This window comes from Mesocricetus auratus, unplaced genomic scaffold, assembly GCF_017639785.1.
Source record: "Mesocricetus auratus isolate SY011 unplaced genomic scaffold, BCM_Maur_2.0 Super-Scaffold_100026, whole genome shotgun sequence".
NCBI lineage: Eukaryota > Metazoa > Chordata > Mammalia > Rodentia > Cricetidae > Mesocricetus > Mesocricetus auratus.
The window spans coordinates 17,213,399-17,240,253 of NW_024429207.1; the positions used below are offsets into that span (position 1 = coordinate 17,213,399).

Here is a 26,855-nt window from a genome sequence, read left to right on the forward strand (position 1 = left end):
GTACTTGCTACTACTGGGTTGATTGATGATCACACAATCTAGATTCCCCATCTGCACCTTTCTCGGAGCATTGTGGCCCCAACCCTCATGAGGATCTCAATACAGATGATCTCAGGATTTCCCCTATGCTGCCTCATAATTTAACCTGGGTCATAAATTTTTTTTGGCAAAGTTGTCACAGAAGTGGTGCTGCGATCTCCTTACTGCCCCCTTACCAAGTGGCCCTTGATGTAAATTTGTCCCAGTGCGTGTGATAGTGACTTCACTGAGACAGTATTTGTCCCCGTTTTTAAAAGTCACTTTAAAAAATGTAATTGGTATTATGTAAACATTCCATCACCCAGTCTACAGTCACCCGCTATGTGTGTGTGTGTGTGTGTGTGTGTGTGTGTGCACATGCATGTGTGAAAGCTAACCCTGCATGTTGAGAGTCTTCCTCAGGCATGCTCCCCTTTATTTCTTGAGGCAGGGTCTCTCCCTGAAGCTGGAGCTCACCAGTTCAGCTAGACTGGTTTGTCAGGAAGCCTGTGGGGTCCCCTTGCCTACGCCTCCCCAGCTCTGGGATTAGAGGTGACCATTGCTCATGAGGCTTTTTACATGGGTGTTGGGGATCAAACTCGGGTCCTCACATTTGCCTGGCAAGCACTTTATTGAGAGTCATCTTCTCCCAGTCCTCACTTACTTGTTTTAACACCAGAATTAGCTTCTTGATGCAGTTTTGCCAAGATGTTTACCAAATGGCAATTTTCTAATCATATCGCCTCACTCCCTGCGTATTTAGCAGCTGGCATTCCCGTGCAGGGATGAACTGTCTTGTCTCCCATTTTAAAACCCATTTATAAGTCATTCATTATTCAATGGGTTATAATCCTTTATTGCCACTAATTATTTTGATCGTCAAGTTGACCTAGATCTCGGCAGAGTACCATGCATGTGACTATGTTCTTTTAATATGTGGCTCTCTGGCTCTCTCTCTCTCTCTCTCTCTCTCTCTCTCTCTCTCTCTATCTCTATCTCTCCCCCCTCTCTCTCTCTCACACACACACGTACACACTCTCTCTCTCTCTCTCTCTCTCTCTCTCTCTCTCTCTCTCTCTCTCTCTCTCTCTCTCTCTCTCTCTCTCTGTGTGTGTGTGTGTGTGTGTGTGTGTGTGTGTGTGTGTGTTTCGCATGCACGTGTGCATGCGGTGGTGTTAGGAATTGAACCCTGGGCCTTTACACATACTCAAGTATCACAGCACTGAGCTGCATTCTCAGCCCTTTCAGCAAAGTCTCCAGCACTTGTGTTAAGACACTTGACACCTTCCCTGCCCTAACGCTGGTCAACCAGTTTTCTCAGGGCTTTGTTTTCTTTGCATGGAGAACACATACCCATATTATATACACATGCCTTTCTATCTACACTTCCGTCCCCATTTATCTGGGTCCTGTCTTCCTGCCTTCATTTATTTGCTCATGGCCCTATATAAGCACACCTATTCTCTGGACTGCACGGTACTGCCTCTTGCCCTGATCCATTACCGTCCTTGAGCAGGACTCATGGTCAGCTGACGCCTGCTGCCCCTGCTCTTGCTGTCTCTTGGCTCTGGCCACTCTCACGCATGCACTTTACCTGCCCAGTGCCTGCGGGGCTGAATCAGGACAGAGAGGAAGCAAGCCAAAGTGCTGTTTCTTAATTAGAAGGAAAAGTAGGTAATGGCCAATCAGGGGTGCGAGCAAGCCTTGCCTTTCGTTCAATGCTGCATTTTATCACTGAAGCTGGAAGGCAGACAGCCCGGCCACCTGAACGACCCTAGGGTTGAAATAAAATGGTCTTAGGTCCACTAAGTTTACTCTAGAAGTGTGATGATGGCGAGAAGGGTGGGAGGAGGTGGTATTTATGCGTTCTGCAGTGGATTTTGGCCCTGGCTGTAATAGCAGGAATAGGGTTGTCAGTGTTGGTTTTAACATCGCTAAGTCAGCAGAATGCTTGTCAACTGGTCTAGACACGCATAGTGCCTAATGAAACGAGAACAAGAAACAATTGATTTTTCAGCTGTACCAAGAGATTGCCTTCACCCTTACGGGGCAATCTCGCATGACAGTAGTTCATCCCACTCAAATGCCAGTGAAGCCCTCTACCACACACACTAAGACATATAAAGGGTGCTCACACATAGGGCTCAGTTTGTGGTGCATTAATGGCAGCCTGTCCATCCCGCATATGGGGGACCATGTTCTGTGACCACCAGCAGATCAGAGCAAAATAACCATCAGGAAAAGTGGTGGTTATGTGGCTGCTTCCACATCTTCCACCTTGCTGAAACCCACAGTCCTGATCCAAGTGCCAGCAGGCAGCACAATATAGAAGAAAATAAGTCATCAGGAAACCTGTGTTTTGGCCTTTTTTGATATCAACACTAGACAATTAAGTAGATCCATATTTTCAGGCTTCATTGTGACCCAGAGTTCCTATTTCCTACCAAACCTGTCTGGATCAAGCGTAAGCTCTCTGAGGGCCAGGGACCGAATGGTAGACCTTTGTAGCCACACACAGCCAGCTACAAGTAGGAGCTGACTAATAGTGAGTGGATGACTCCAGGCTTTCCCAGGGAGACTGAACTGTAACAGTGGGTGAGGGCTTGTGTCTGTTTCTCCACAGGGTTGCCGTCACTCTAACTCAATATTCAGGACTCACATTGACAGCTGCTTCCGCCTTCTGTCTGTCCCCTCTCCTTCCACGCCTCTTTGCCTCCTCACCTGCCTCATAGGTTGGCTGATGCTGACGCAAGGGTGATCCTCATTTGCTGTGTGCTGAGAAGCCGGACATCCTGGCTCAGGATATTGTCCCGGCATTCGTTCTGGGCTTGTTTCTGCCATGAATTTTTGTCTGAACTTTTAGCAGCTCTCCTAACCTCTCTGGGACTCAATGTTTCGCATTTGCGAGATGGAAGTTTGAACCTCCCGTTCTCTTAGCACCCATGCTTCCGTAGGTGCTTACTCAGGCTGCATAACGTGCATAATCATAATATGGCCGCATCCTGATTGATAGGGCAAAGATAGACAGGGAAACCTGGGACTGTGACCTATAATACAGGCCATCGTCTGCACATGGAAGGTCAGCCTTCTTTTTCCCTCTTTTGTTGTTGTTTTCTGGTCTTTCGGTTATTGAGAGAAGAGCAGAACGTACCAAGAGCCGCTGCATCCCTAGCGCAGGGGACAGAAGCTGGATATCCACTCACTCCCTTCCGTTTCCCTTTGAGACCACAGAAGTCGGTAATCACCCAAGACACCTCCCTCAGTGATGGAAGACTGCAGTGGCCTGCAAGCCCCAGCCACTCACAGCGACAGCTTCATATTTTAGAGTTTGAATTCTTTTCTTTTTCTTTTAAAAACCAAGTGCAGTGTCACCTCATTTATTCTAAAGGATCAATAGCCAGATCCCCGTTTTCACAGTTGCTTTTCTTTCAGAAATCATTTCCGTTCCTGAAATAGGGGCAAAGAAATTTCTCATATTCTTCTTTGCCTCTCTCGCTCTCTCTGCAAAAAACGGCTCGCGATTGTCATAAATGTAAACTATCTAAAATATAGTTTGGAGATTCGCCTTAAAATAACTGGCATGCATGTCTAATAAGCCTTGGGCTATATTTAAGAAGAAAAGCAAGAAAAATAGAGCCACAAAATTAGACACTGTCAGAGGTAGGAAAGACCATAGAGGAGACGGACATCAGTGTTTACCCAGTTGCTGTTGGGAGGCTGTAGTGGGACTTGAAATGGCCTTAACGTGACAACCAGTATTTTGTGAATGTAATGAAATAGAAAACACCAGGCTATATCATCAGACCTAGTTTGTTTGGTCACGGAAGCTCCGGAAGTATGTAAACAACTGTGCATGCTAGACAAGCCTATTCATCTATGTAAGCATGTTTATCTATGATTGGCGATTTTGATGTCCTGTGTAATTTAGAAATAGTCTATGGAAAATGAAAATTGACTGCAAAAAAGCTATTCAATATTTATTGAGCATCTAAATGTACAGGAGTCTGTGCAAAAATAATCCAGTGAAATATTGGTTATTAGGTTCTATAGCTATTAATGGTATCCGACTTGTGACTTTAAGGCTCTCAGAAAATATCTAAACTCAGAATACATTAATGGTGTGTGCCACGAAACATTTTTTAAAAAAGAAATAGCAAAGTTTTTTTATGGTGTGGTTACCCCCCACCCTCCAAAAAAAAAAGTAAAGAAGGGAAGACCTCTCATTTCATTTTACAAGGCTAATATTTACCTGATACCAAAGTTAGACCAATAGGACTTATATAATATTACACACAAAACTCCTCAACAAAATCCGGGTTAGCATTTTATGGTCAACTTGGCACAAGACAGTTTATCTGAGAAGAGGGAAACACAATTGAGAGAACGTTTCCACAAGATTGCCCTGTGGGGCATCGTCTTACTTAGTGATTGGTATGGGAGGACCCAGCACCTGTGGATGGTGCTACCCCTGGACCAGTGGTACTTGCTTGTATAATAAATCAGGCTGAGCAAGCCATGGAGAGCAGGCCAACAGGCAGGACTTCACTATGGCTTCTGCTCCCATTCCTGCCCTCACAGTCCCGCCTTGAGTTTCTGACCGGATGACTTCCCTTTACATAGACGTGATCTGGACATGTAAGCTGAAACAAACCCTTTCTTCCTCGAGTTGTCTTGGTCGTGGTGTTTTGTCTCAGCACTATTAACTAAGACAATCGGCAACTCAAATCTGTCACTATATTAAATAAAAAAGCTGGACATGTGGCTCAGCGGTAAAACAACTACACCTAGTTAGTATGTGCGTGATCCTGGCTTTGATTCCTAGTACCACAAAAGGAAAAAATAACTAAAAATATGAAAAGAATTATATACCATAGCCAAATTGGGTCAACATTCAAAAATCAGCCACATAATAATATCAATTTGTATAAGATGAGTATTTGACAAAATCTGGCACTCAGTTATGATAAAACAAACCAAACCAAAACCAAACCAAGATAACTTTCTCAAACTAGGACTAAAGGAAAATTTCTTCAACTTGACCTTAAGAGCAGTTATAAGAAGCTTGTGGTCAACACATTTAAGCAACATGTAAGATTGCTTTCCCGCTAAGACCAAGAATAAGGCAAAAGGAAGAGTGTCATAATTCTCATTCAACAGGCATTCTAGCACCTGTAAGCAATCACAGCAAAGAAACAAATGTCACATGGTTTCCAAAGAAAGAAACTGAACTTCCGCATTTTCACATGACATAACTATCTATGTAGACAATCCAAGCTACCTAGATAGATAGATAGGTAGACAGACAGACAGATAAACCCCCTCCTAGATCTAATGAGTGAGTTCAGTATGCTTGTAGGCTATAAGATCAATGCAGACACACCAATTACATTTATGAATACTGTATTTTCTATATATATATATATATACACTAATAGTCTATATACATTTCTGTATAACTGTAAACACCCAAAATTTAAAATTAAGAATGTGATTTAAGTCACTCAAAGTAAACCGAAGGGCTGATATACAGAGTTTGTATTCTAAAAAGAAAATGGCCAAATTCTGACTAAGGAAACTAAGGAAGACCAGCTAAGTAAAAGGCACTGTGTGTTCATGGGACAGAATAATCACCACAGTAAATGTCAGTTCTTCCCAAATTGATTGGTAGATGCAATGCAATCTTTGTCAAAATATCAACATGGTTTTTGTAAAGTTAAAATTATTATAGGGTTTATATTAAAAGACACATAATACCATATGGTATTCATTTGCTCTTTGGGGACAAAGATGCAAATGCATTTTTATGGAGGAAAGACAGTCTTTTTAATAAATGGTTCTGAGGAATGTGGACATCCACAATTGAAAAAACTCAACTCTACCTCATAAAATTTTCCAACTATAAACAGATCCAACACTTACTCATTTTAATGTATTTTATTAATTTTTTGAAAAGTTCATACTTCTGTATGTTGTATTTTGATAATAGTAACTTGTGTTCCTTTCCCCCTTAACTCTTCTCACATCTACCCTCTCTACCCCTCCCAACTTTTAGGTTTTTTTCTTTTTTTAAACAACTCACTGAGTCCAATTTGGGCAGTCCATATATTCATGTGTGGGAGGTCATCCACTGGAGTATGGTCGGTCTGCTAGAGGCCACAACCTTGAATCATATATTTAAATTTAAAATATAAAAATGAAAAGCTTTTTCCTTTAAAAAATTTCATGTGTATGAGTGTATTGCCTGCATGTATGGTTTTTTGCACCACTTGAATGCCTGGTGCCCAAATAGGCCAGGTGCGATCATAGGATCCCTTGGAATTGGAGTTACTGACATGTGAGCTGGCATGTGGGTGCTGGGAATTAAACCCAGGTCCTCTGGAAGAGCAGCCAGTGCTCTTAACTTCTGAGGCATCTCTCCAGTCCCTAGAAATATTTTATTAGAAAAAATAGAAGAAAATCTTTAGACTCTAGGTCTAAGCAAAGAGCCCTTACACTGGCCTCAAAAGCATGGGTTTACAAATGGGAAAATTGGTACTCTAAATGGAAATCTATAAATGGAATATTGAAGGTTTACACCTTCAGCTCTGAGAAAGTCCATGAAAGGCAGATGAAGAAAAGGTACCGACTGAGGGGAAACAAAGGGCTAGTTCTTACAATATATAAAGAACTCCCATAGTCAACAGTGAAAGAAAAACAAGACAACCAACCAAAAAATCAGCAAAATATATGAAACTTCTTTTTTTCCCAAAGAAGATGTACAGATGGGGAATAAGCCTGTGGCAAGGTGTTCAGCATATTTCCCAGTCACGACACATGTGTCTGAATTAACTGCAATAGAAACTGGTTACAGCACCAGATACTGACAAGGATGCAGAAACATTGAATATGTCACTGATGGCATTATAGAAAGATATGGTCCTCACAAACAGAGGTTGACAATTTCTCATAAAAACTACATACAGCTACTGTATGACCCAGAAATTTTACTTTTGAGCACTTGCCCTACAGAAATTTTTTAAAAATGTATATTTGCAGATCTACATACGAATGTCTATAAATCTGTTCATATCAGCAGCAGAGCAAATGCTCTTTCACACATTAATGCACAAGTTGAATGTGGTGCATGCATGCAGTGGGATGGCTCTCAACAAGGACAGAGACCAGATGCTGACACATGGAGCCAGTGTGGAGAAACCTGCAGGGCCACAGTAGAGAAGGACAAGTCCCGTGAGTTACACACAGTGCGATTGCATTTACATTACATTCTCGGGACAGAGAAGGAACAGCGAGCAGCTTGGTAGCTGACAGGAGTTAAGGACCATGGAGGAGAGAGGAAGGGAGTGAAGGGGAGAAAGAGGGGGTGGGTGTGAAAGACCAACACGAGAGATCTTCATGGTGAAAACATTTTGCGTCTACCTGGCTTGCTGTCATCAGCTTGGATGTGACTTTGCATTGCAGTTTTGCCATAGGTTGCTGGTGGGGAACGGAGGGTTGTGGCACGTAAATGGAATCTCTTGTCATGTCATTTCTTCCAGCTGCAAGAGAACCAACGATGATCCCAAAGTGATGGTTTCACTTTTGTAACAGAAACACGCTATCTCCAGCGGAGTTCCACAGGGAACAAGTGCAGTGAAGTATGCATAATTTGGGGTGAAATTAGTAACCATTGGTGGATTCTAAATAGCTTCTTGATGCAGCATGTCTTTTTCTGTCTGTACTCCCTAGAACACGTGGTCCTAATCACAACCCGGTTCATGGAAGCACCTGGGATTTTATTTTTGTGTAAAGTTATTAGTATGAAACAGAAATTGACTTGCCAAGCAATTTAATTTATGAATGCAAATGAAAGTCACTTACGTATGACTCTAAGAAATTCAACTGTAGTTCTGGGAAATGTTTTTGGGAAAAGAGATGAGAATTATCCTTGATCATATAGCCAAAGCATAACCAGAGTCTGTTTGCATGATCTAGAGTTAGTTTCCTCCAGGAGACATTTTGTTTGGCTTGCTTTTGCCTGCCTTTTTGAGACATCCTTTGGTTGTGTTAGTGAACCTAGGAAGCAGGGAGGGATGGTGTCAGGTTCTCACACCTGTTTCTAGAGCACAGAAAACTTGGGAAGTGAAGGGCCTTGGGGAGGGGGATGCAGGCTGTCCCCTGGCTCCTGTCATGCCTATGGGGGGGGGATGATTTTCTTCTCTTAGGTGTCAGGGATTGAACCCAGTACTCTACCACCCCAAGCCTGGAAGCTCCTTTTCTATTTTGCCTCTTTTTGTGTGTATATGTGTCTCTGTGTTTCTTATGTTTTGTTTTTTCATTCTAGGGTTTTTGTTTTATTTTATTTTGACTGCTATTGTTCTAAAGGGAAAGAAGTCATAGAGTTGGGTATGTGGAGAGGTAGGAGGATCTAGAAGGAGTTGAAGAAGGAGAAACCATGATCAGAATATATTACATGAAAAATTATTTTTCAATAAAAAGGAATTGGCTTGAGAAAAGATTCCATTGCTTCACAGAGTTGGAGGAGTGCCAGATACTCTGGGGGTGCAGTCCCCAAGGCTCAGCTCTGGCTACAACTGGGGACAGTCACTTTCTCCTGCCTCAGCCACAGCCAGCTGAGCTTCACTTTCATGCTCTCCTCGTGAAGACAGTGTGTCCTGACTAGAGGACCTCTGAAGACATCAAACCATTCCAGAGCAAAACCGCCAACTGGTGCAGAAGGAGTCTTTGCAAGAATGTCAAAGTCTTTCTTCTCTTCTCTTCTCTTCTCTTCTCTTCTCTTCTCTTCTCTTCTCTTCTCTTCTCTTCTCTCCTCTCGTTTCCTCCCCTCCCCTCCCTTCCCCTCTTCTCTCCTCTCCTCCCCTCCCTTCTTCTCTCCTTTCTTCTTCTCCCCTCTCCTCTGTGGTAGAATATCGTCTTAAGGTGTGTGACTTTTGTGTGTGCCCTTGTTTAACTCTGTGAAGCCGTGTTACTTTGCCTGTCTAAAACACCTGATGGTCCTAATAAAAAGCTGAACAGCCAATAGTGAGGCAGGCAAGGATAGGCAGGGCTTGCAGGCAGAGAGATCAAATAGAAGGAGAAATGAGGAAGAGAGGAGCAAGGAGAGAACAGGGGGAGGAGAACACTGGGGTGGGCCATCCATCCATCCATCCATCCAGCCAGCCAGCCAGTCACAGAGTAAGAGTGAAAAGGCCCAGAGGCAAAAGGTAGTCAAGTTAAGGCCAGGTATTTATAAGAAATAATTAGCCTCCATGTGATTTACTTGGGAGCTGAGTGGTGGGCCCCTCAAAAAAGCAAAAGAATAAAATATTACACTCCTCTCCTCCCCTTGCCTCCCCGCCTCTCCTCTTTCTGTTATATAATGCATGAGGGTATGATGGTTCAATGCAGTAAAGTGATTGAGCAATTGATAAGAAAAGCACCTGCAGAATTCACGTTGATATGGGTTTGCTGCTTGTGCAAACCTGCAGAGTTGGTTTCTAAAGTTGATAGAGAGACATTTGGGCAGGAATGACAGCACTGGGCTCAATAAATAAGTGACCAGTGATGACTGTTAATTTATCTAAAATAGGGAAAGATGAGATTTTAAGGGTGGTGGAGAATAGAGTATTGAAATGCACAGGGTAAGTATCAGAGGAGGGTGGGGCTAACTAGATGAAGGAAGGTATGCAGGTGAGCTCTTATCAACTTGACACAAATGAAAATCACCTGGGAAGAGGAAACCCCAATTGAGGACTTGCCTATATTGGATTGGCCCGTGGGCATGTCTGTGGGGCCATTTTCTTATTTAATGAGTGATTGTGGGGAGGCTCAGCCCACTGTGGGCAGCACTGCCACCCATGCACAGGAGTGTCTGGATTATATAAGACAGCAAGCTGAGCAAGCCATAGACTTTGTTCTTCCTGGCTCCTGGGTCCATTCTTGCGGGAGTTCCTGCCCTGATTTCCCCCAATCATGGACAGTGATTGGAACAGGTACGCCAAATAAACCCCGTCCTCCACCATGACTTTTGACCATGGTGTTTAACACGGCAGCAGGGGGAAAAAAGTAGGACAGAAGGGAATCAGCTAAAAGTGGAAAGGGAGCACAGCAGGGGAAAGAAAGATGGAGAACAAAGTCTAAGTGCACATACGTATGAAGAGGCCACGACAAACCTGTTTTTTAATGCCAACTTAAAATTAATAAGTTTTTTGTGGGGGGGGTTGAGACACAGTTTCTCTGTGTATCCTTGGCTGTCCTGGAACTTTCTCTGTAGACCAGGCTGGCCTTGAACTCAAACGGCCACCTGCTTCTGGCTCCCAAGTGCTGGGGTCAGAGGTTTGGACCACTACCTTTCAGCAATAAAATAATTTCTAATAAGATGATGAATATTAATAAAATCAGTACAATCTTTCCTAACTAACATCATATCTAAAAAGGGCAAGCTTTTTGATGAAGTCAATAGAATCAGAGGCTCTGGAATTGAGCCCAATGGAGAGAGTGATTTCTCATGCACCCTAGTAGTACAGGGTAATATTCCAAATGAAGTGTACTTTTCCTTTTGTTCCAAAGAAGTCTAAATATGAGCAGGAACTACAAATGCAAGCCTGCTTTGCTGGTGTGGTTACTTTTTGATCTAGAAGGGACTCCTCAAGACCTTTCAGGTCCCCTCAGCACTAAGAAAGATCCTTCTAGCATGACAGACCACCTTCATGACTTGGGTACTGGTCAATACTTTCAGGGGAAGACATCAGACTGCAGAACACAGAACATTTGTGACCTCACCCACGGTTGCCACCAGGAAGGGAGATGGGTCTTTGGGGTGAGGTCTAGGGGCTTTGGAGATGGAATCACACCTTCCTGGTCTCTCAGGTACATGAGGCCTCTTGAACTTGTCCAGGCATAGGCTGAGCATCCATATCTGGCAAAATTCTCAGCAGCATGTTGGAGTCACTACCTGAGTCTTGGACCCAGAATACAGCTTTGGCTTGCCCTCCATGTTGGGCACAGGGTATGGTAGGATGGGAGAAGGCTATAGTAGGGAATAAGTCCAAACCATTAATAACCCCTTTCTTTCTAAACTACTGTTAAGAGTAAATTGACTATAATTTCCAGAGGGTTTTTGGCTATCAGTACTACACAATTAGGAAACAGAAAACCCAAGCAACAGAAACATAACGAAACCACAGGCTAAACCACCACTCTCATAATAATTTACCCTCTCCATCCCCCCAAAAGCAGTATGCAGTCAGAAGAGATTCCTGTATGCAAAGGCCCCATAGGCAGTCCACGTTCTCCAAAGGAGAAAATGACCTCCTGACCCCCTCTCTTCAACAAGTGACCTCTCATGTGTCTTCCTACAACTCTTCACCAGAAGTGACAAACTATGAGAACATGACAAATTCAGCTTTGCCTTGTTTACATGTGGCCTGTGAGGAATGGACTTTTTTTTAAAAAAAATATACATTTTTACATGTTTTTCAAATGAAAATAAAGAATAGGAAGCAACACCAAAAATATACACAACATTGTATCTTGTAGAAAAAGCTTGCCAATTAGCTATTTACCTGGCTGCCAAGTCTTAGTGATTTTCAACTTTTCCAAAGCTGTGACTCTTTAACATAGTTTCTCGTGTTGTGATTACCCCTTCCCCACCATAACAATTTCATTGCTACTCCATAGCTGTAATTTTGCTACTGTTATGAATAGTAACGTAAATATCTGCTATGCAAGATGTCTGATTATATGACCCCAAAGAGGTTGCGACCCACAGATTGAGAACCACTATTTTAGAGCTTTACTCAGACAACCAACATTTGAGATCATTGCTGAGAAAAATGTCTGTATCCTGTCAAATCTCTGTCAAACCTAAGGTCCATCCTGAGGGAAGCATATCGGTGTTTGTAGAATGACTTGGACTCAAGCATGGATCTTGCCGGTTCCCTGAGGACAACATCAGTTATGCATTGAGCATCCCTTGCTCTCCTGCTCCAAGGATCGTGATAGAGAAAAGGAAGAATGGAGTTTGGTCAAGACTTTCCTGTCTTACACTACTGTGGGGGTTTGAATGAAAATGGCTCCCATAGGCCCACAGGAAGTGACACTATTAGGAGGTGTGGTCTCGTTGGAGGAAGTATGTCACAGGGGGTGGGCTTTGAGGTCTCAGAAGCCCAATCAGGCCCAGTGTGGCACTCTCTCTCTTCCTGCTGCCTGCCAATTCAGATGTAGAACTCTCAGCTCCTTCTCCAGCACCATGTCTACCTGTATGTCACCATGCTTCCCACCTTGATGACAGTGGACTAAACCTCTGAACTGTAAGCTAGCCCCAGTTAAATACTTTCTTTTATAAGAACTTCGGTGATCATGGTGTCACTTTATAGTAATATAAACCATAACTAAGACAACTATGATAAAAAATTTTAGGGTGGGGGATATGAAAGCTAACACTCCCACTCCTCTCTTGGAACTCCCACTCCTCTCTTGGAACTCCCACTCCTCTCTTGGAACCTTGGTAAGCACAGGCCTCATTGGTTGTTTCTGTCCTTAAGTTACATCCTGATGCCCCACAAAGCTATTACAGACATCCACATTTCCTTGTACCTTTTATGTGGTCCTAGCACAAACAGCGTCCTTGGGAAAGATGCTTATTCCCACCCTGGGAACAGAGTGGCTCCACCATGAAACCCCGTTATTCATGTTGCCAGTTTCCTCTCAGTTCTGTGCAACTGACTTGTTCAATGTCTTCTTAGTGGACCCTGAGAGGTGAGGGGATGTTTCCACAATCCTCATCTCTTTCCCTATAGGCCAACGGTTCTCAACACATGGGTCACAACCCCTTGGAGGGGGTCACATATCAGATATCCCTCATATCAGATATTTACACTATGAGTCATAACAGTAGCAAAACTATAGTTATGAAGTAGCAATGAAATAGTTTTATGGTTGTGGGGGAGTCACCATGAGGAGCTGTATTAAAGGGCCACAGCATTGGGAAGACTGAGAACTACTTCTCTAGACTGATCTCTGCTGTTCTTTGCAGCTTGAATAGTGATGACAAAGTCCAATAATGTCCGAGAGTAATGTTGACTCTGTGATTCATAGTCCTTCTTACAGGACTCTGTATTAGAAGTCTTTAATAAATATGAACATGTGGGCTAATTTAAAATACTCAAGCTGCCACTCTGGCCCCTACTTCCTTTACTCTCAGTTAAACTTCAGTAGGGCCGTTGACCAGGTACAGGAAGTCCTGAGAGGTCAGTTCCTGAGATTAGGATAGAACTCATAGCTGTGTCGTGGCGCATACCTTTAATCGCGGCAGTTGGGAGGCAGAGGCAGAGGATCGCTAAATTTCCAGACCAGCCGAGTCTACATAGTGAATCACAGAACACCCAGGACCACATAATGAGACTGTCTAAAAACAAAACAAAACAGAGAACAACAGGGCTCAGACTGTGGCTTGCATGGCCTTTTGGATCCACCAGAATACTCTCAGAGCACGGGTGCGAACACAGCACACACTGCAGTGCTTGAGAACTACTGTGTCCACCTTTGCATGAAGCTGCTGATCAGTCAGTGGCCGGATGAATGATTCAGGGTTAGGCACCGGGGAAACGTTTCTTTCACTTCCTGTTTTTACCCCAATCATCTTAGAGGTAAGGTGACAGATTCGCCATTAGTGATTATAAAACTCTCCTGAGTTTCATATTAGTGAAAAGCAGTGTCACCTGTCTTTGCATTTCTGCAATGATAACTGTGGGCAGTGTTGGAACTGTTTGAGAGAGGTAGCTAGTGTGTCAGTTTCAGACTGCCGTCACAAATGTCGGAGACAGCAACTGGGAAAGCAGGGAGGATCTCTTTGGGTTCATGGCCAGTTTACTCCACTGCCGTGGTCCTTCGGTGAGTCCGAACACCACGGCAGAAAAAGGGTGGTCCCGAGGAGCTCACTTCATGGCAGACAGGAAAGTGGAGGGAGACGGGAAGGTGTGCCCAAAGGCACCCTCACCCAGATTTACTTCCTCCAACCAAACTCCACCTCTTAACTTCCTACCCTTCCCAAATAGCACCGCCTGCTGTGGACACTTCCAGTTCAAGCCATAGCAGCCATAGAAGGAGCTCATGTCTGCATCTGCATAGTAGCTGCACAATTTCTGTCCATGCTACCATTCCATGTGCTTTCCCGGGGAGGCTGAGGAATGCGGGCACTTTGCCCCTCCCCTTTTCCCCTCCATCCTTCCTATTGAACATCCTGAATGTCCTGAACGTCCTGGCATGTCTACAACCCAATGGGAGAGGGAGGCCACAGCAGCCGATGGCTTATTGTCCTGGATACTGAGTCTGTGTGACTGAGCAGTTCAATGTCATGACAGCCACAGGTAGTTTACCCACAACTGTCTGAATCTACACGTTTGTCTGCTCTACCCTTCAAGAGCTGTGGGAGGGAAGGAAGAACCATGACCTTGGGTAACTAAGATGCTAAGAGGGCAATAGTCACCCCTGTTCCTCTTCCCTGCTCTCGTCTATGGGTGATGAAGGCTACCCCCGGCCTTCACTGCCAAACAGCATGAAGCAATGGGCCCATCTCCTCCTCCAAGCCTTTCTGCTTTCCCACACCCACTGAATACACTGTAAACCTAAAGAAAAAAGCAACTTGTGTACAGAAAACAACAAAAGGAAACCTACTTACTTAAAATATGGCTCCCTTTCCTCAGATGGTAAAAATAGAAGGACAGTTTCAGTTTTTCTTTCAGTATTTATTACATATTTGCTTGAGACAGATACAAACAAACCATTCTCTTCCACCACACACACAAAAACAGCCATTCTTGTGATTTTTTTAAAGTGCATTTCCCCTCTACCACTGTGTACAAAAATATTTCTTAAAAACATGCAGAAGTTTTTGGACAAGGCACTTTTAGGCATAAAATGATGACAAGTCGTCAGTTGAATATTCACATTAAAGCAAAAGTGTAACATTATCACATGTATAGACTAGAAGTCCTCATGCCCCAGGGGTCTCTGGGAATGAGCAGCAAAACCATGGAAACTCACTGCTTTGCAGGTTGAGCTGGGCAGACCTCACAGCCTTCAGCAGGAGAAACTACTCCTTTATTTCCTGTCCTCCACTTCAGGAATGCTGCCAGATTGCCTCTGGAAGATTTCATTATAGGTAAGATCCCAGGATTTCCGGAACATCTTATCTCCAGTTTCTGAGATCATGCCAGGAGATGCAGGTAAGCAAAGACTTTCCCAGAATGAAGAGCCATTCAACATTCATTTCAGGGATAAAATAACTCCAATCATTGACTCAAGTTGCCATAGTTTCTGGAGAACTACAGTCTTCCATTATTTATTAGCTTTCCTATAAAAAATTTTTACAATACTCAAATGCTTCTTGTGAGAAACATGGGAAACTTTTATCATACAACTATCTATAGCCCAGCGTATTTATTTATTGTAGCCATTTTGCAAAAGCACCCCAGGGAGTTTGGAGAAATAAATATGAAATAAAAAGGGAGTTGCCTTCCCTTCCTGGATTATAGTGTCTGGAAAGGATGCTGGGATTAGTGTCCATTCATCACCATAACCAAACATAGCATGACGGCAGATCTCCGGGTCAAGCTTGCAGTGGGATCTCCAAGCAAGAAGCCTGTTACCCTCTGAGGTGTGTATGTTTGTCTACAATGGTGAACTATGAACGAAGTGTAGAGTCTCTCAAAGCAGCTCCTGAGGCTATCTCAGAGTCATGGGAGGCAGAAGACAGAAGAAAGACTCTTTAGCATCTCAGTGAGGGACAGCCTCCATGAGGGAAGCCAAGCACACAGGCTGGTCAGTGGGAAGGGTCTTGGCAAGCAGGTCCTCTGGGCTGAGTGTTGGGGTGTGTATCCCAGTGTACCCCCAATGAGAAAGCTGGGGCAAATCTGGGTAAAAGAGGCGGGGGTTTGTGGCTGCCTCAGGAGGGATACATAACATGGAATCACCATATTTCATATTTTGACACGGAATGTCAGAAGTTCATCATTCCACACCACTGATCAGACTTCGTTTTGAATTTACTCGGGACCCTTTTCTTTTGAAAACCATCTTTGGTCTGCTACTCTGAGTAACAGTGCATCTGGATACATTATCCCATCCGGGAAAGAATACTTCTCAGCACCGGACAAACTGTATGATCCATAAGAGATCAGTTTTGCTTGCGTCCAATTAAATCTAGCAGCTCCGATCACCATAACTGGAACATTTAGAGTACGCCCATCTAGCAGATATATGGTATGCTTAGATAACACACAACCCCGCCCAACTTCAGCCTGACTTACAAATGTGATTTCCCCATAGACAGCAGCGTGCAACCCCAGAGTGCTACCCATCTGGTGGGGGGGGGGGCACAAAATATAAAGCACAGATTACAGACCAGTATCGGCTTTAGGAATAAGAAAAATTCGACAAAATAGCACTTAAAAAGTCAAAACATTTTATAAACTTCAAAAGTGAAAAAAAATAAGATAAAAAAGAAACCGCACATGCTAAAATCAAAAGCATGTGATACCTACCTGCTGCTAACTTTTGAAGCCAGAGAAGCACAGGGTCATGTCCAGCGCTCCCCCGGCCCCCAGAATCCACGAAACTGTGCACCTCTTTCCCTGTTGCCTCGGGGAAACCTCGCTTCAGTAAGAAAACTAGACATTTTACCAATCTCAAAAAACCAAAACAACACCCCTAGAGTTCTACAAATATGCATGTAAAAATAGTTTTCAAACTTCCCTATAATTTTAATTTGCCCAAGAGAAAATCACAGGTTGTGGGGGTCCATCCAACAGTAACAGTTCCAGGAGTCTAAATTACCACTCGATAATGCACTGCAGTCCAATGTGGTTAAGAAAAGAATTCATCTCCGAGTCCTCAGAGTTGACAAACATTTAAAATAACATAGAAAAACTCAGTGAGGTCCCCCCTTACAATACACACCATAAATAAAAGTTCCCAATCAATGTCTTCGGGTGCTTGTAAAACATCCAGAATATGACCGTAGACTGCAGAGAAGGCTAAGCATTTTCTGGAGGCTTCAAGGACACGCCAGCCATGCCGTTTAGAAGTCTCAGATGGGGCACTGACGTGGACACCCCAGGAGAGGAGAGCTGTTAGTCTCTTATAACCAAAGCAGCTCACACACCAGTCAGGCAAGTGAAGACAGATCTAGTCATCGAGTCTTCTGGTAACTCGGGGTGGGGGTGGGGTGAAACTGAGTGCTTAGAAAGCACCCCCCCCCAGAAGCCAAGGGGAAAAGCTAAAACTTAGTACTGTCCCACCTTGTCACAATGCTGTGCCCCATGACTCCACACAGAGATCAATGACTTTCTGGTGTGTTGCTCTCTGTTGGAATATGGAGGAGGGGGAGGGGAAAGTCTATGCCAGCCACAAACTACTCATTTGCTTCATCTCGTCTGGATCACTGGATGGGCTGTGTGGGAGACTAAATGTAGAGCATGAGCTTGTGTGGAGAGGGGCTGCCTCCGTCCCTCTTCTGAAGCTGCAGGGTAGCAGGCCAGTGTGTCACGCAGCTGAGATAAAGGTGGCTCCAAGGACGTGTGGTAACACGTGGAAAACGTGGGCGGAGCAGGACATAGAGGTCCGTGGTAAGGCTGGAGAAGGCTGAAGACGGGTGGTTTCTGGGAGACTGACTCCACATCCAAGGGTGGAGGAGAGGCCAGCTTCCTTCATTCTTGCCAGCTTGGCTCCACTCCAGACCATCCTGGCACTATCCTGTGCATTCCTCTGTAGCCAACCCGGATGCCACAGAGGACCAACACACCTGCTCTCCTCCGAGCAAGTAACCAGCTGCGACGGAGACGCGCTGGGCTTGCTGGTTTTACGGAAAAGGTGAGCAGGATCTTAGCTTTTCAAAAACCATGCCAAACGGCAGTTCAACTTCACTCTTGTCTTGCATTCTCTGCTCCATCTTGACCAGAGTCAGACTGCCGACTGCAGTCATCAGTAGTAGGGTCCCAGCTTTTCGTATCCCAGGTAACTAGGCCACTCTGGAAACAGGCCATAGGAACACCGAGGACTTCCAAACTGGTCAAAGGATATTCCCAAATCTGGTCCATTGTACGGCTCAGTCATTCCCGGAGTGGATCGGAGTTCAGCCCGGATGATCCTGTAGTTTTTGCCTTTGTTGCTGTCCCAGTAGGCCTGGCCATTACACTCGTAGCACACGGCAAACTCCATTCTTTCATAAGACTGGATTTTCTCAGGTAGGCTGATGTCGAAGGAGAAGGTGTCCCTGTCTGAACCAGCGTAAGTGTCCTTCACATACTGACAAGGGAAGTCTGTGAAGCTCTTCCAGGTGTCAAATGTCATTCTGATCTTCACAACCTTCTCGAATGCCAGGTTCTGGACCTTCACGGTGCCTGCGATGGCTTTGTCCTTGAGGACACAGTTTTCGAGGCAGACGTGGTTGGTCTGAAGTCGATTTCTGAAGTCTAAGTAATCGGCAGAAGGCTGTGGGAAATCCAAAACAAAGCTTTCGCTCTCTGCTGTCGTCAGACTCACGATGTTGTCTAGGAGCTCGGTGATGTTAAACGGAATATCTAACGGGTCATCAAATTCGGAGAACACTTTGACCATTGTCAGGGCCAGTCCCTGGTTGTCGGCGAAGGACACCCGCTTCTTCACCTTCTTCTCCTGCACGGTCGGGGCCACCATTCCGCTGCTGGCTTCATCCTTGCTGCCCAGCTGAATACAAGGTCTCAGTGGCTTGTTCAGCTTTGGGGAGATCTTGAAGGCAAAGCGCTCCCTGCGCAGAGAAGGGGCCAAGCTGCTGTATCTGTACTCTATGTCCACAGCCATCGCGGGGCTAGACGAGCTGGCTAGAAGTCTGGCAAAGGGGAGATGAGAGAAAACGGTAAAGAGGTCACAGGGATGTTTAAGCCCTCATTCCGGCAGAGACTGGCAAACAATGTTGCCTTTCATCTGGATTCACACTCCCATGTGGTCTCACAGGACACAGGTTGCAGGGAAGTTAGTGGGCTGGGGTGGGCAGGCGGATGCAAAGAGAAGCTAAGATTAAAACCAACAAAGGAAAGAGCACGGAACGCAATAGTTTCAAGACTAACTCGTGTGCCAGGATGTGTTGGGCCCTCCTGTGTGTTAATACACCAGAGATGAATGAGGAAAGCAGTAAGAATTATGGTTTCCTATTGTTTGCAGAATTACTCATTTATTTGACTAAAAGAGCCCCCCTCTTTTGTAGAGTATATGCCCCACAAATAGTTGATTTGATTATTCTACTTGGTAAGCTATGATTTGACAAATAAAATGTGTTTCTATTTCAAGGCTGATGAAGGCTCAGCCAGTAAAGGTGTTTTGTCACAGAGCCTCACAACTTCTCTTCAATCCCTTGGACCCACATAGGATGGAGGGAACCAGTCCCCACAGTTGTCCTTTGACTTTTACACACGCACCAGGCACACGTGTACCCATACCAAATAAATAAATGCAACAAAAATTATATGTACACATCGTGGAATGGCTGACACACTTAACGTGCATTTCCTCATATATTTGAGGGGTGAGGTGAGGATGTTTAAAATCTACTCTAAGCAATTTTCAAGTATACATTGTTATTAACTCTTGCAACCACCATCCTATTACACATTCAGTATCTTATCTTTTTTAGATGTGACATGGATATGTGCATTTGTCTTTCTGTGATTGACTTATTGCACTTAGCACAGTGTCCTCTGCGCTCATCTCTCTGTTTCTACAATGACACCATTTCATTCTTGTCTCTATGAACAGAACTCCACTGTGCATACACACCACATGGTCTTTGTTCATTCATCAACTGAGAGACACTTAGCTAGATCTCATGTCTTAATTATGAGTGGTGTTACATGAATATGGGAAACGAACTGATTTCCTATACTTTCCTATACTTTGAACGCATACCCTGTAACAGGATCACTGGATCACATATTTTATTTTTTTTTGAGAAGACACAACAGCATTTTGTAGCAGTTGCATTAATCTGCATTTCTACCACTTTCATCCTTTTGCAAAATAACCATTTTAACAGATATAAAGTATGGGTGCCTTGTGGTTTTAATAGTAAATAGTGACTTAATAATACAAAAGCATCAAAATTATAAGACAAATATTGACTTGGTGTTTACCACACATCAGGCATTATGCTATTATACACTGGGATTCAATGATGAGAATAGACACAAGCTTATTTTCACTGAACTTATGGGAGGTTGTTATGTCCTAGTATACCTTTCTTTAGAAAAAGAATGAGAAGTTTATTTCTTTTCTACTTTGACATACAAGTAGATATTTGCTTTGTATGCAGCTGACAACAGTTGTCATAAGGATTAGAAGCAGCTGGGAGGTGGTGGTGGTTAAGTTCCAGCACTTGTGAGGCAGAGGCAGGTGGATCTCTGAGTTTGAGCACAGCCTGGTTTATAGAGTTCCAGGATAGCCAGGGATACACAGAGGAACTCTATCTTAAAAAGAAGAAGGAGGAGGAGGAGGAGGAGGAAAAGGAGGAGGAAGAGGAGGAGGAGGAGGAAGAGGAGGAGGAGGAGGAGGAGGAGGAAAAGGAAAAGAAAAAGAGCAAATGTGATTGCGTTAAATATTAGCTTATTTAAACCCATGAAAGAAGCTGGGTGGAGGCACTCGCCTTTAATCCCAGCATTCGGGAGCAGAGGCAGGTGGATCTCTGTGAGTTTGATGTCAACCTGGTCTACAAAGAGAGTACCAGAACAGGCTCCAAAGCTATACAGACAAACCCTGACTCAAAAAATAAAACAAAAAACAAAAATAAAGAAAGATATGCAAAAGTGGCACACAAACACGCAAACTATCCAACCTTATAAGTAATTTAAGAAATTCAAACGGAAGTTGAATGTGATGGTGCACACTTGTAACCTTAGCTACTCAGAAGGCTGACTGAAGGAGACTGCAAGTTCAATGATTGCCTGAGTTGTATTATGAAATTCTGTCCATAATTAATTAGCTAAACAGCCCTGGCTATCCTGAACCTCAGGCTGTAGACCAGGTTGGCCTTGTACTCGCTGAGATCTGCCTCCCAAGTGCTGGGATTAAAGGCTTTTGCCACCACTGCCCTGCTATAAAAACATTTTAAAAGACATTTTTATTATCAAAATTGGTTTAATCTTTCTGTGTTCTTATCATTTTCATTCCAATATCACATAGGATATCATTTATCCTAAATAAGTAATTAAAATGTAACAAGAAGAGAAATGAGAAGAATGCCTATGATGGATGCCTCATAAAATCAATTGTACCATATCCATATTACATAATTAGATACAACTAATTTCATTATTTGAAAAAGTATTTAAGTAGCATGGAAAGTATTTTTATTTTGGATTTTGTATCTTTTTTTGAGACAGTGTCTCAGTGTCTCACTATATATATATATATTTATAACCCTAGTTGACCTGGAGATATGTAGACCAGGCTAGCCAGAGATGTGCCTACCTCTGCCTCCCGAGGACTGGGATTAAAGGCATGGGGCCACTTACTATGCCTAGCTAAAATTTTATCACGCATTGTTAATGTGAAGAGGAGACAAAACTGTACACAAATAGCAGATATGAGAGAAAATATTACATATACAGAAAAATGAGTAGAGATGTGGTATACTCCCATTGTTTTTGTTTTTCATGGCTCCAGCTCTTTACAGTCGATTGTGGTTCAAAAACATTAAAATGGAAATTCTGCAAGTAAGCAGTTCTTCATATTTCACTCCATTCATTCTGAGCTACATGAGGCCATCCCACCCCGGAGGAAACCTCCTTCTTCCTGGAAAGCCAATCATCCCTTAACCCATATATCCACGATATATATATGCTACCTGGCCATCAGGGACTTAGAGCCATCTCAGGTACCAGACAGTTGCATTGTTACAACGTTGTTGCTCAAGGTACCTTTATTTTACTTAATAACCACCCCAAAGTGCAAGAGCATCGATGTAAATGAGGTAATCCGGCATATAGCATGGAAAGACACATGGCCTGTGGAACTGTGGAGCTGGGCTGCAGGGAGTGTAGAACATGCAGAGAACACGGGGAACCTTGCCTGTAGATAGCAGGGACCATTTTATGGTTATATGCCAGATTCTACATGTGACGTATTTCCTTGAAGTTGTTTCCTGCTATGTGTTTCCTTATATCTTCTCAAACAACACTCTTCTATAAAAAAAAAAAAGAACCCTAGGAAAACATGCAAAAACCACCCTGACACTTCTGACACTTACCTACCTCACTAAAGCTGCACACCTTTTTTATAGTTATCCTTATGATGGCGGATTTATGACACTTAACAATGGTCTCACTGAAGAATCGAGTAATGAAACCTGGATTGCAATCTCAAACTCAAGATTTTAGGTTCCAAAAGCTGGACGTTAGTGGAGCATGCCTTTAATCCCAACACTCAGGAGGCAGAGGCAGGTGGATCTCTGTGAGTTTGAAGCCAGCCTGGCCTACAGAGCAAGTTCTTAGGACACCCTCCAAAACAATACAGAGAAATCCTGTCTCAAAAAAAAAAAAAAAAGACTACCGGTTCCAAACAGCTGCTTCCAGTTCCAACGTGACTGGATGAGGCAGGTAAAGTAGTTGTGGCAGGGAGGGCCTTGCTCACAGGCCACCATGGCTGCCTGAAAAATGACATCTTTTGACAAGTTGCTCATCCATTGGCAAGTGCTGAAGGACCATGCATTTGACTCAATAAACACTATTTCTGTCAACTTCTGAATCTGATTAGCTAAATGTATAATGGGGAAAAAATTGCCAGGCAGTGGTGGCCTATGCCTTTGGTACCAGCACTTAGGCAGAGGCAGGCAGATCTCTGAGTTGAGAGAGAGAGAGAGAGAGAGAGAGAGAGAGAGAGAGAGAGAGAGAGAGAGAGAGAGAGAACACAAAGACATATTAGGTTCCCTCTTTACTTTTTTTTTAGTTACATTGGTTTTGTGGGTGCATGAATCCTGGTTATCCTGTTTTTCCTCTGACTCTGGGCACTTTCCCAAGTGGCCATGGTTAAGGGCTTCTTGCACCCACAAAACCAATGTCTCACTACTTCCCGTGTAGTGAAGGAAGTAATCCAGTGAAAAGTTTCAGAGCAAATTTGCTGGGTCTGAGCTTATGTTCACGCACAAGACTGTTCCTAGAAAGCAAAATTCTGACTGAGCTGGCTTTACAATAAATGATCAGTGAGCTAACAGTTTTTTCAAAGCACTTATTACTTAACAAGTTATTGGAGCATAAGTTCCTCCTGGTCAGCTTCAAAATTTTGTTACAAATTTTCCTTCTATTTCAGCTTTAACATAGGTAATTTTGTACCATTTAAATATGCATTAAAAAAAAAAGAAAGCCCATGCTTGCTCCACATTCCAGTGCTACCCCACAGCCCACCCTTGAAAGGATGGGAGTGAATGGGGGAGAAGTTCCTCCTCTGCTAGGCACTTCCTCCTGCCCTGAGTCAGCACAGCGCCGAGGGTCCCTCTGCAGCTCCTCCAAGGTCTATGACCAGCCTCAGTGACGCTTTCCTGAAAGTTTTTGAAGCAGCTTGTTGAGAAATGGTGCAAAATTACCAAGCTACTATGGAAGCAGAATACCAAAGTACAGAGATAACCAAAGACTCCACTCTCTTGCATTCCAGGAAAGCACTCTCCTGGGTTCTAGTCCTGAGGGTTCAAGAGTCGGGCTGACACCATTGGTTAAGTTGTTCTGGTGGATGCCAGGATGTAAATGTGCTACGGGACTCCCATTAGTAACACACTGTAAGAACAAGAAGAACTGAGCTTGGAGAGATGTTTCTAATCAGAGTCAAGGCTAAGGAGAAGAATAAAGTGTGCTTTCTTTGCAAGTCTCTTCTCCTCTTCCATGAAAGGCAAATGTGAGGCTAGGATGGGCCAGGAGTTTCCACTGGGACTCCTACCCTGAGAAACTGCACACAAACAGCCCAGGCTTAGAAACTCTTCATTTTCCCTGGGTGCCGCCATCACTACAGCTTAAGGACATTTACCCTTGTGGCCTCTATCAAGGGTATGATGTGACAGCCATCCTCACAGAACATTCCAGCTTTTACTAACCTGACTCTCATCCAAGAATCGGTGTACCAAAGTGCTTGTTCGAGTTTAGCTTTCCTGATGTCTGTGACAGTGATAAGGGACACTTAGAAGTACTCCCAGCAACTGAGACAGTCAGGCAATAGTTAAGTCCCCTAAGGGAAGCACCTGGACAGGTGATCCAGGGAACACAGACACACCCACACGTGCTTGGATGTACCTCAGCCGTCTACCCCCATCCCCAGACCCTGGCTGGGGAACAAGCAGAAACAGAAAAACATGGAGACACTTTTGGGACAGTAGAGTGTAACATGGGATCTGGGACACTAGTTGCAGGACAGGATCCTGGGAGTGTGAACTGTTTCCCAAGGACAGTCACACACTTTGCTTTCATGTGGGTGCCTCAGAGGTTAACTGCCTCTGATGAGGGACAGGACCATGCTTGGGACCCTTTCGTCCCTTCCCCTCTTATGAAATAATGTGGTCACTCGAGATACTGGGCAGTCTTAGGAGTCCAGTGATACTTCTTTTATTGACTTTGACAAGCCTGAACAGTGAATAACCCCGTGACCTTCACATTGTCAGGCTGTCCAGCCACTGTGCTCTGGTGGTGCTGTTCTTTCGGTAACTCTTCCTCTCTGACACGAAGAGCAGATTAACAATAACCCACCAGCACCACTGCACTAGATAAATATCCACAGCCAGGTTAGACGTGGACGCTTCCATCCACTCCCTCCCCCTCCAGCAAGTCTCTGTTCGCTCCCCAAACGTACAGCTGCTTCTTTTACATGTAAAAAGTTGGCATCATCTCCCTTTTGTACACAGACCCTAATCATTACAGTCTTAATGCCTACCCTGCAGTCCTTGGAGATGAATGTTTGTGAATACAGCTGTGTAATGAGGCATCTAATAACTTTGAGACAGTCTTCACCTTCTAATAATGTCCAAAGGCACCGCGGAGCACTGGCCTAAGAAAGCCCCTACCTAGCTGAACTATAATAAATGATCTCTCTGGCCTGGAGGGTCCCTTTTGAGGTGCCTTCCTGCTCTGACCTCCTGGGTTGCTAACAGGGCTCTGATGGCTCTGGTTCCACTACCCCCCCACCAACGGGCTCCAGTATACTTCTGTGGTCCTTCAGTTGTCTCCACTTTCATTCTGACTCCTGAACATCTTTGCCAAAGGAACCATCCTTTCCTGCCTGGCTGAAGATGCCCTCCCCGCTTTTTTTCCCTCTTGGACCCTCGTGCTGTGACAAGGCCAAGTTCTAGCAACTCTACTAGTTCCCTCAAGTCTGTTTTAGCTTTCTGTTCTCTATTTCGCTCTGGGCCTGCCATCCACTGTTCTGAAACTATGGTTCAGTTCACAGCTTTTTCCCAGTGTTCAAAAAGGTGTCTGTAAACAGATCCCTGGGGGCAGGTCAGCGAGTCCCCATCCCACTCTGCGATGTTGACGTGCCTGCACCCCGCCCCCAATCTCCCGGCTTTGCCTGGGTCTGCACTTACCTCTCCCGCGGCGCCGCAGCCCCGGGCCCCCGCTCGCTGGCCTCATGGGAGAGCCTGAGAGGTGGCGGGAGTGACTGCTGTCCCCTGAACTACGTGAGCGTCGGAGTGTCCCGGAGGTCGGGCTTAGTTCCCGGAGCCGAGCAAGGAGGAGGAGCCCAAGTTATCACCCCAGGGCGGGACTTGACGACGGGACAGCCCAGGCCGGAGCAGCGCCTCTCGAGCACCCCCGCGCGTTCCCGGGTGGAGCTCACCCCAAGCCTGTCGCCTTCGCACCCGACTACCCACGGTGTGCCCTTGCTTGTGTGAAGCAAAGGGTGATTTGAACCAAAGCAGGGACAAGTCCACACAACTTGGTCACAGTTTTCTTACACCTATCTCGTAACGGGAAACTGAGGCCCAGGCGACTTGTATTTGGACTCCAGATTGTGCCGCAAAAACCTGGAATTATCCTCCAGAAATGTCAAATCTCGGGTTGGGGACGTACCATGTTAGGACTTGCCACATCTTTTGTTTAGGACAATCCCCCTGACCACGTTTCGCGGGGCTAATCCCCGCGGGAGTCGCGGGCTCTCCTCTAAGCTCTATCCCAGCTCGGGTCCCTGAGATGTTTCACCACATGGAAGCGGCAAGCTATCCGAATCCAGCTAGGGTGTTCTACCACCTGCGTGTCACTGAAAGTGGGACGACAAACGTCAGGGATTAGAGGGGGAGGCTCCCCCGCGCGCCCCTCACCGCAGATTTCATGGCCCCGCACCTTGAGCTCCAGGCTTCGGGAGGTACGTACCGGGTACAGACCCTCCAGCCCACCCCACCATCTGCGCGGCATGACAGTGACAGGGACTACGACGGCAAAAGTGGGGCAGGGACTCGGCACGGTCCATGCGACGACGGCCCTCTCACCTGCTCCCTGGATGGCAGCACTCTGGACTGGAGCTCCCGCAGGCGGTGGCACACTTTAACTTTCCAGCCACCTCTCCCCAGTCAGGGTGCCATCCCAGACCTTCCCCCCCCTCGACACATGAACACCGGACGCAGCCAATGAGCACTCCCGGGACGCGAGAGGCGGACCAATAGCCACACTTGGGGCACTCCGCCACGTGATCTGCAGCCGTGCGGTGAGTGACTTGGCTGCGGCCCAGGATCTGGGAAGGGGACGGCGGGTCACAATTTCATCAGGAGCCGGGGGGGGAACCCAAGCCAAGGGGCAGAAGCGATTTCCTGCGGTGTAACGCTCGGCTGTAGAGACCGACTGAGGAGCGCGGGCTGCGAGTAA

At 45.0% G+C, this 26,855-nt stretch overlaps 1 protein-coding gene across 2 annotated transcripts; it reads right to left on the reverse strand.

Annotated features, from left to right (window-relative positions):
- Positions 1 to 14,726: 14,726 nt before the first annotated feature.
- Ppp1r3b (protein phosphatase 1 regulatory subunit 3B) lies at positions 14,727 to 26,576 on the reverse strand. Of its 2 annotated transcripts, none has more exons than XM_013110846.3 (2): positions 26,483 to 26,576; positions 14,727 to 18,862 (listed from the first exon to the last, which is right to left on the reverse strand). In XM_013110846.3, exon 2 carries the CDS (start codon positions 18,832 to 18,834, stop codon positions 17,977 to 17,979), a length of 858 nt encoding a protein of 285 aa, XP_012966300.1. In that variant the 5' UTR covers positions 18,835 to 18,862; positions 26,483 to 26,576; the 3' UTR covers positions 14,727 to 17,976. The 2 variants fall into 2 exon arrangements, with proteins under 2 accessions (XP_012966300.1, XP_012966299.1); XM_013110845.3 differs by lacking the exon at positions 26,483 to 26,576 and adding an exon at positions 25,583 to 25,737.
- Positions 26,577 to 26,855: the final 279 nt, after the last annotated feature.

What these genes read in the sequence shown, in the direction of transcription:
- Ppp1r3b (XM_013110846.3), bottom strand. Translation starts at nt 18,834, where the DNA reads ATGGCTGTGGACATAGAGTACAGATACAGCAGCTTGGCCCCTTCTCTG.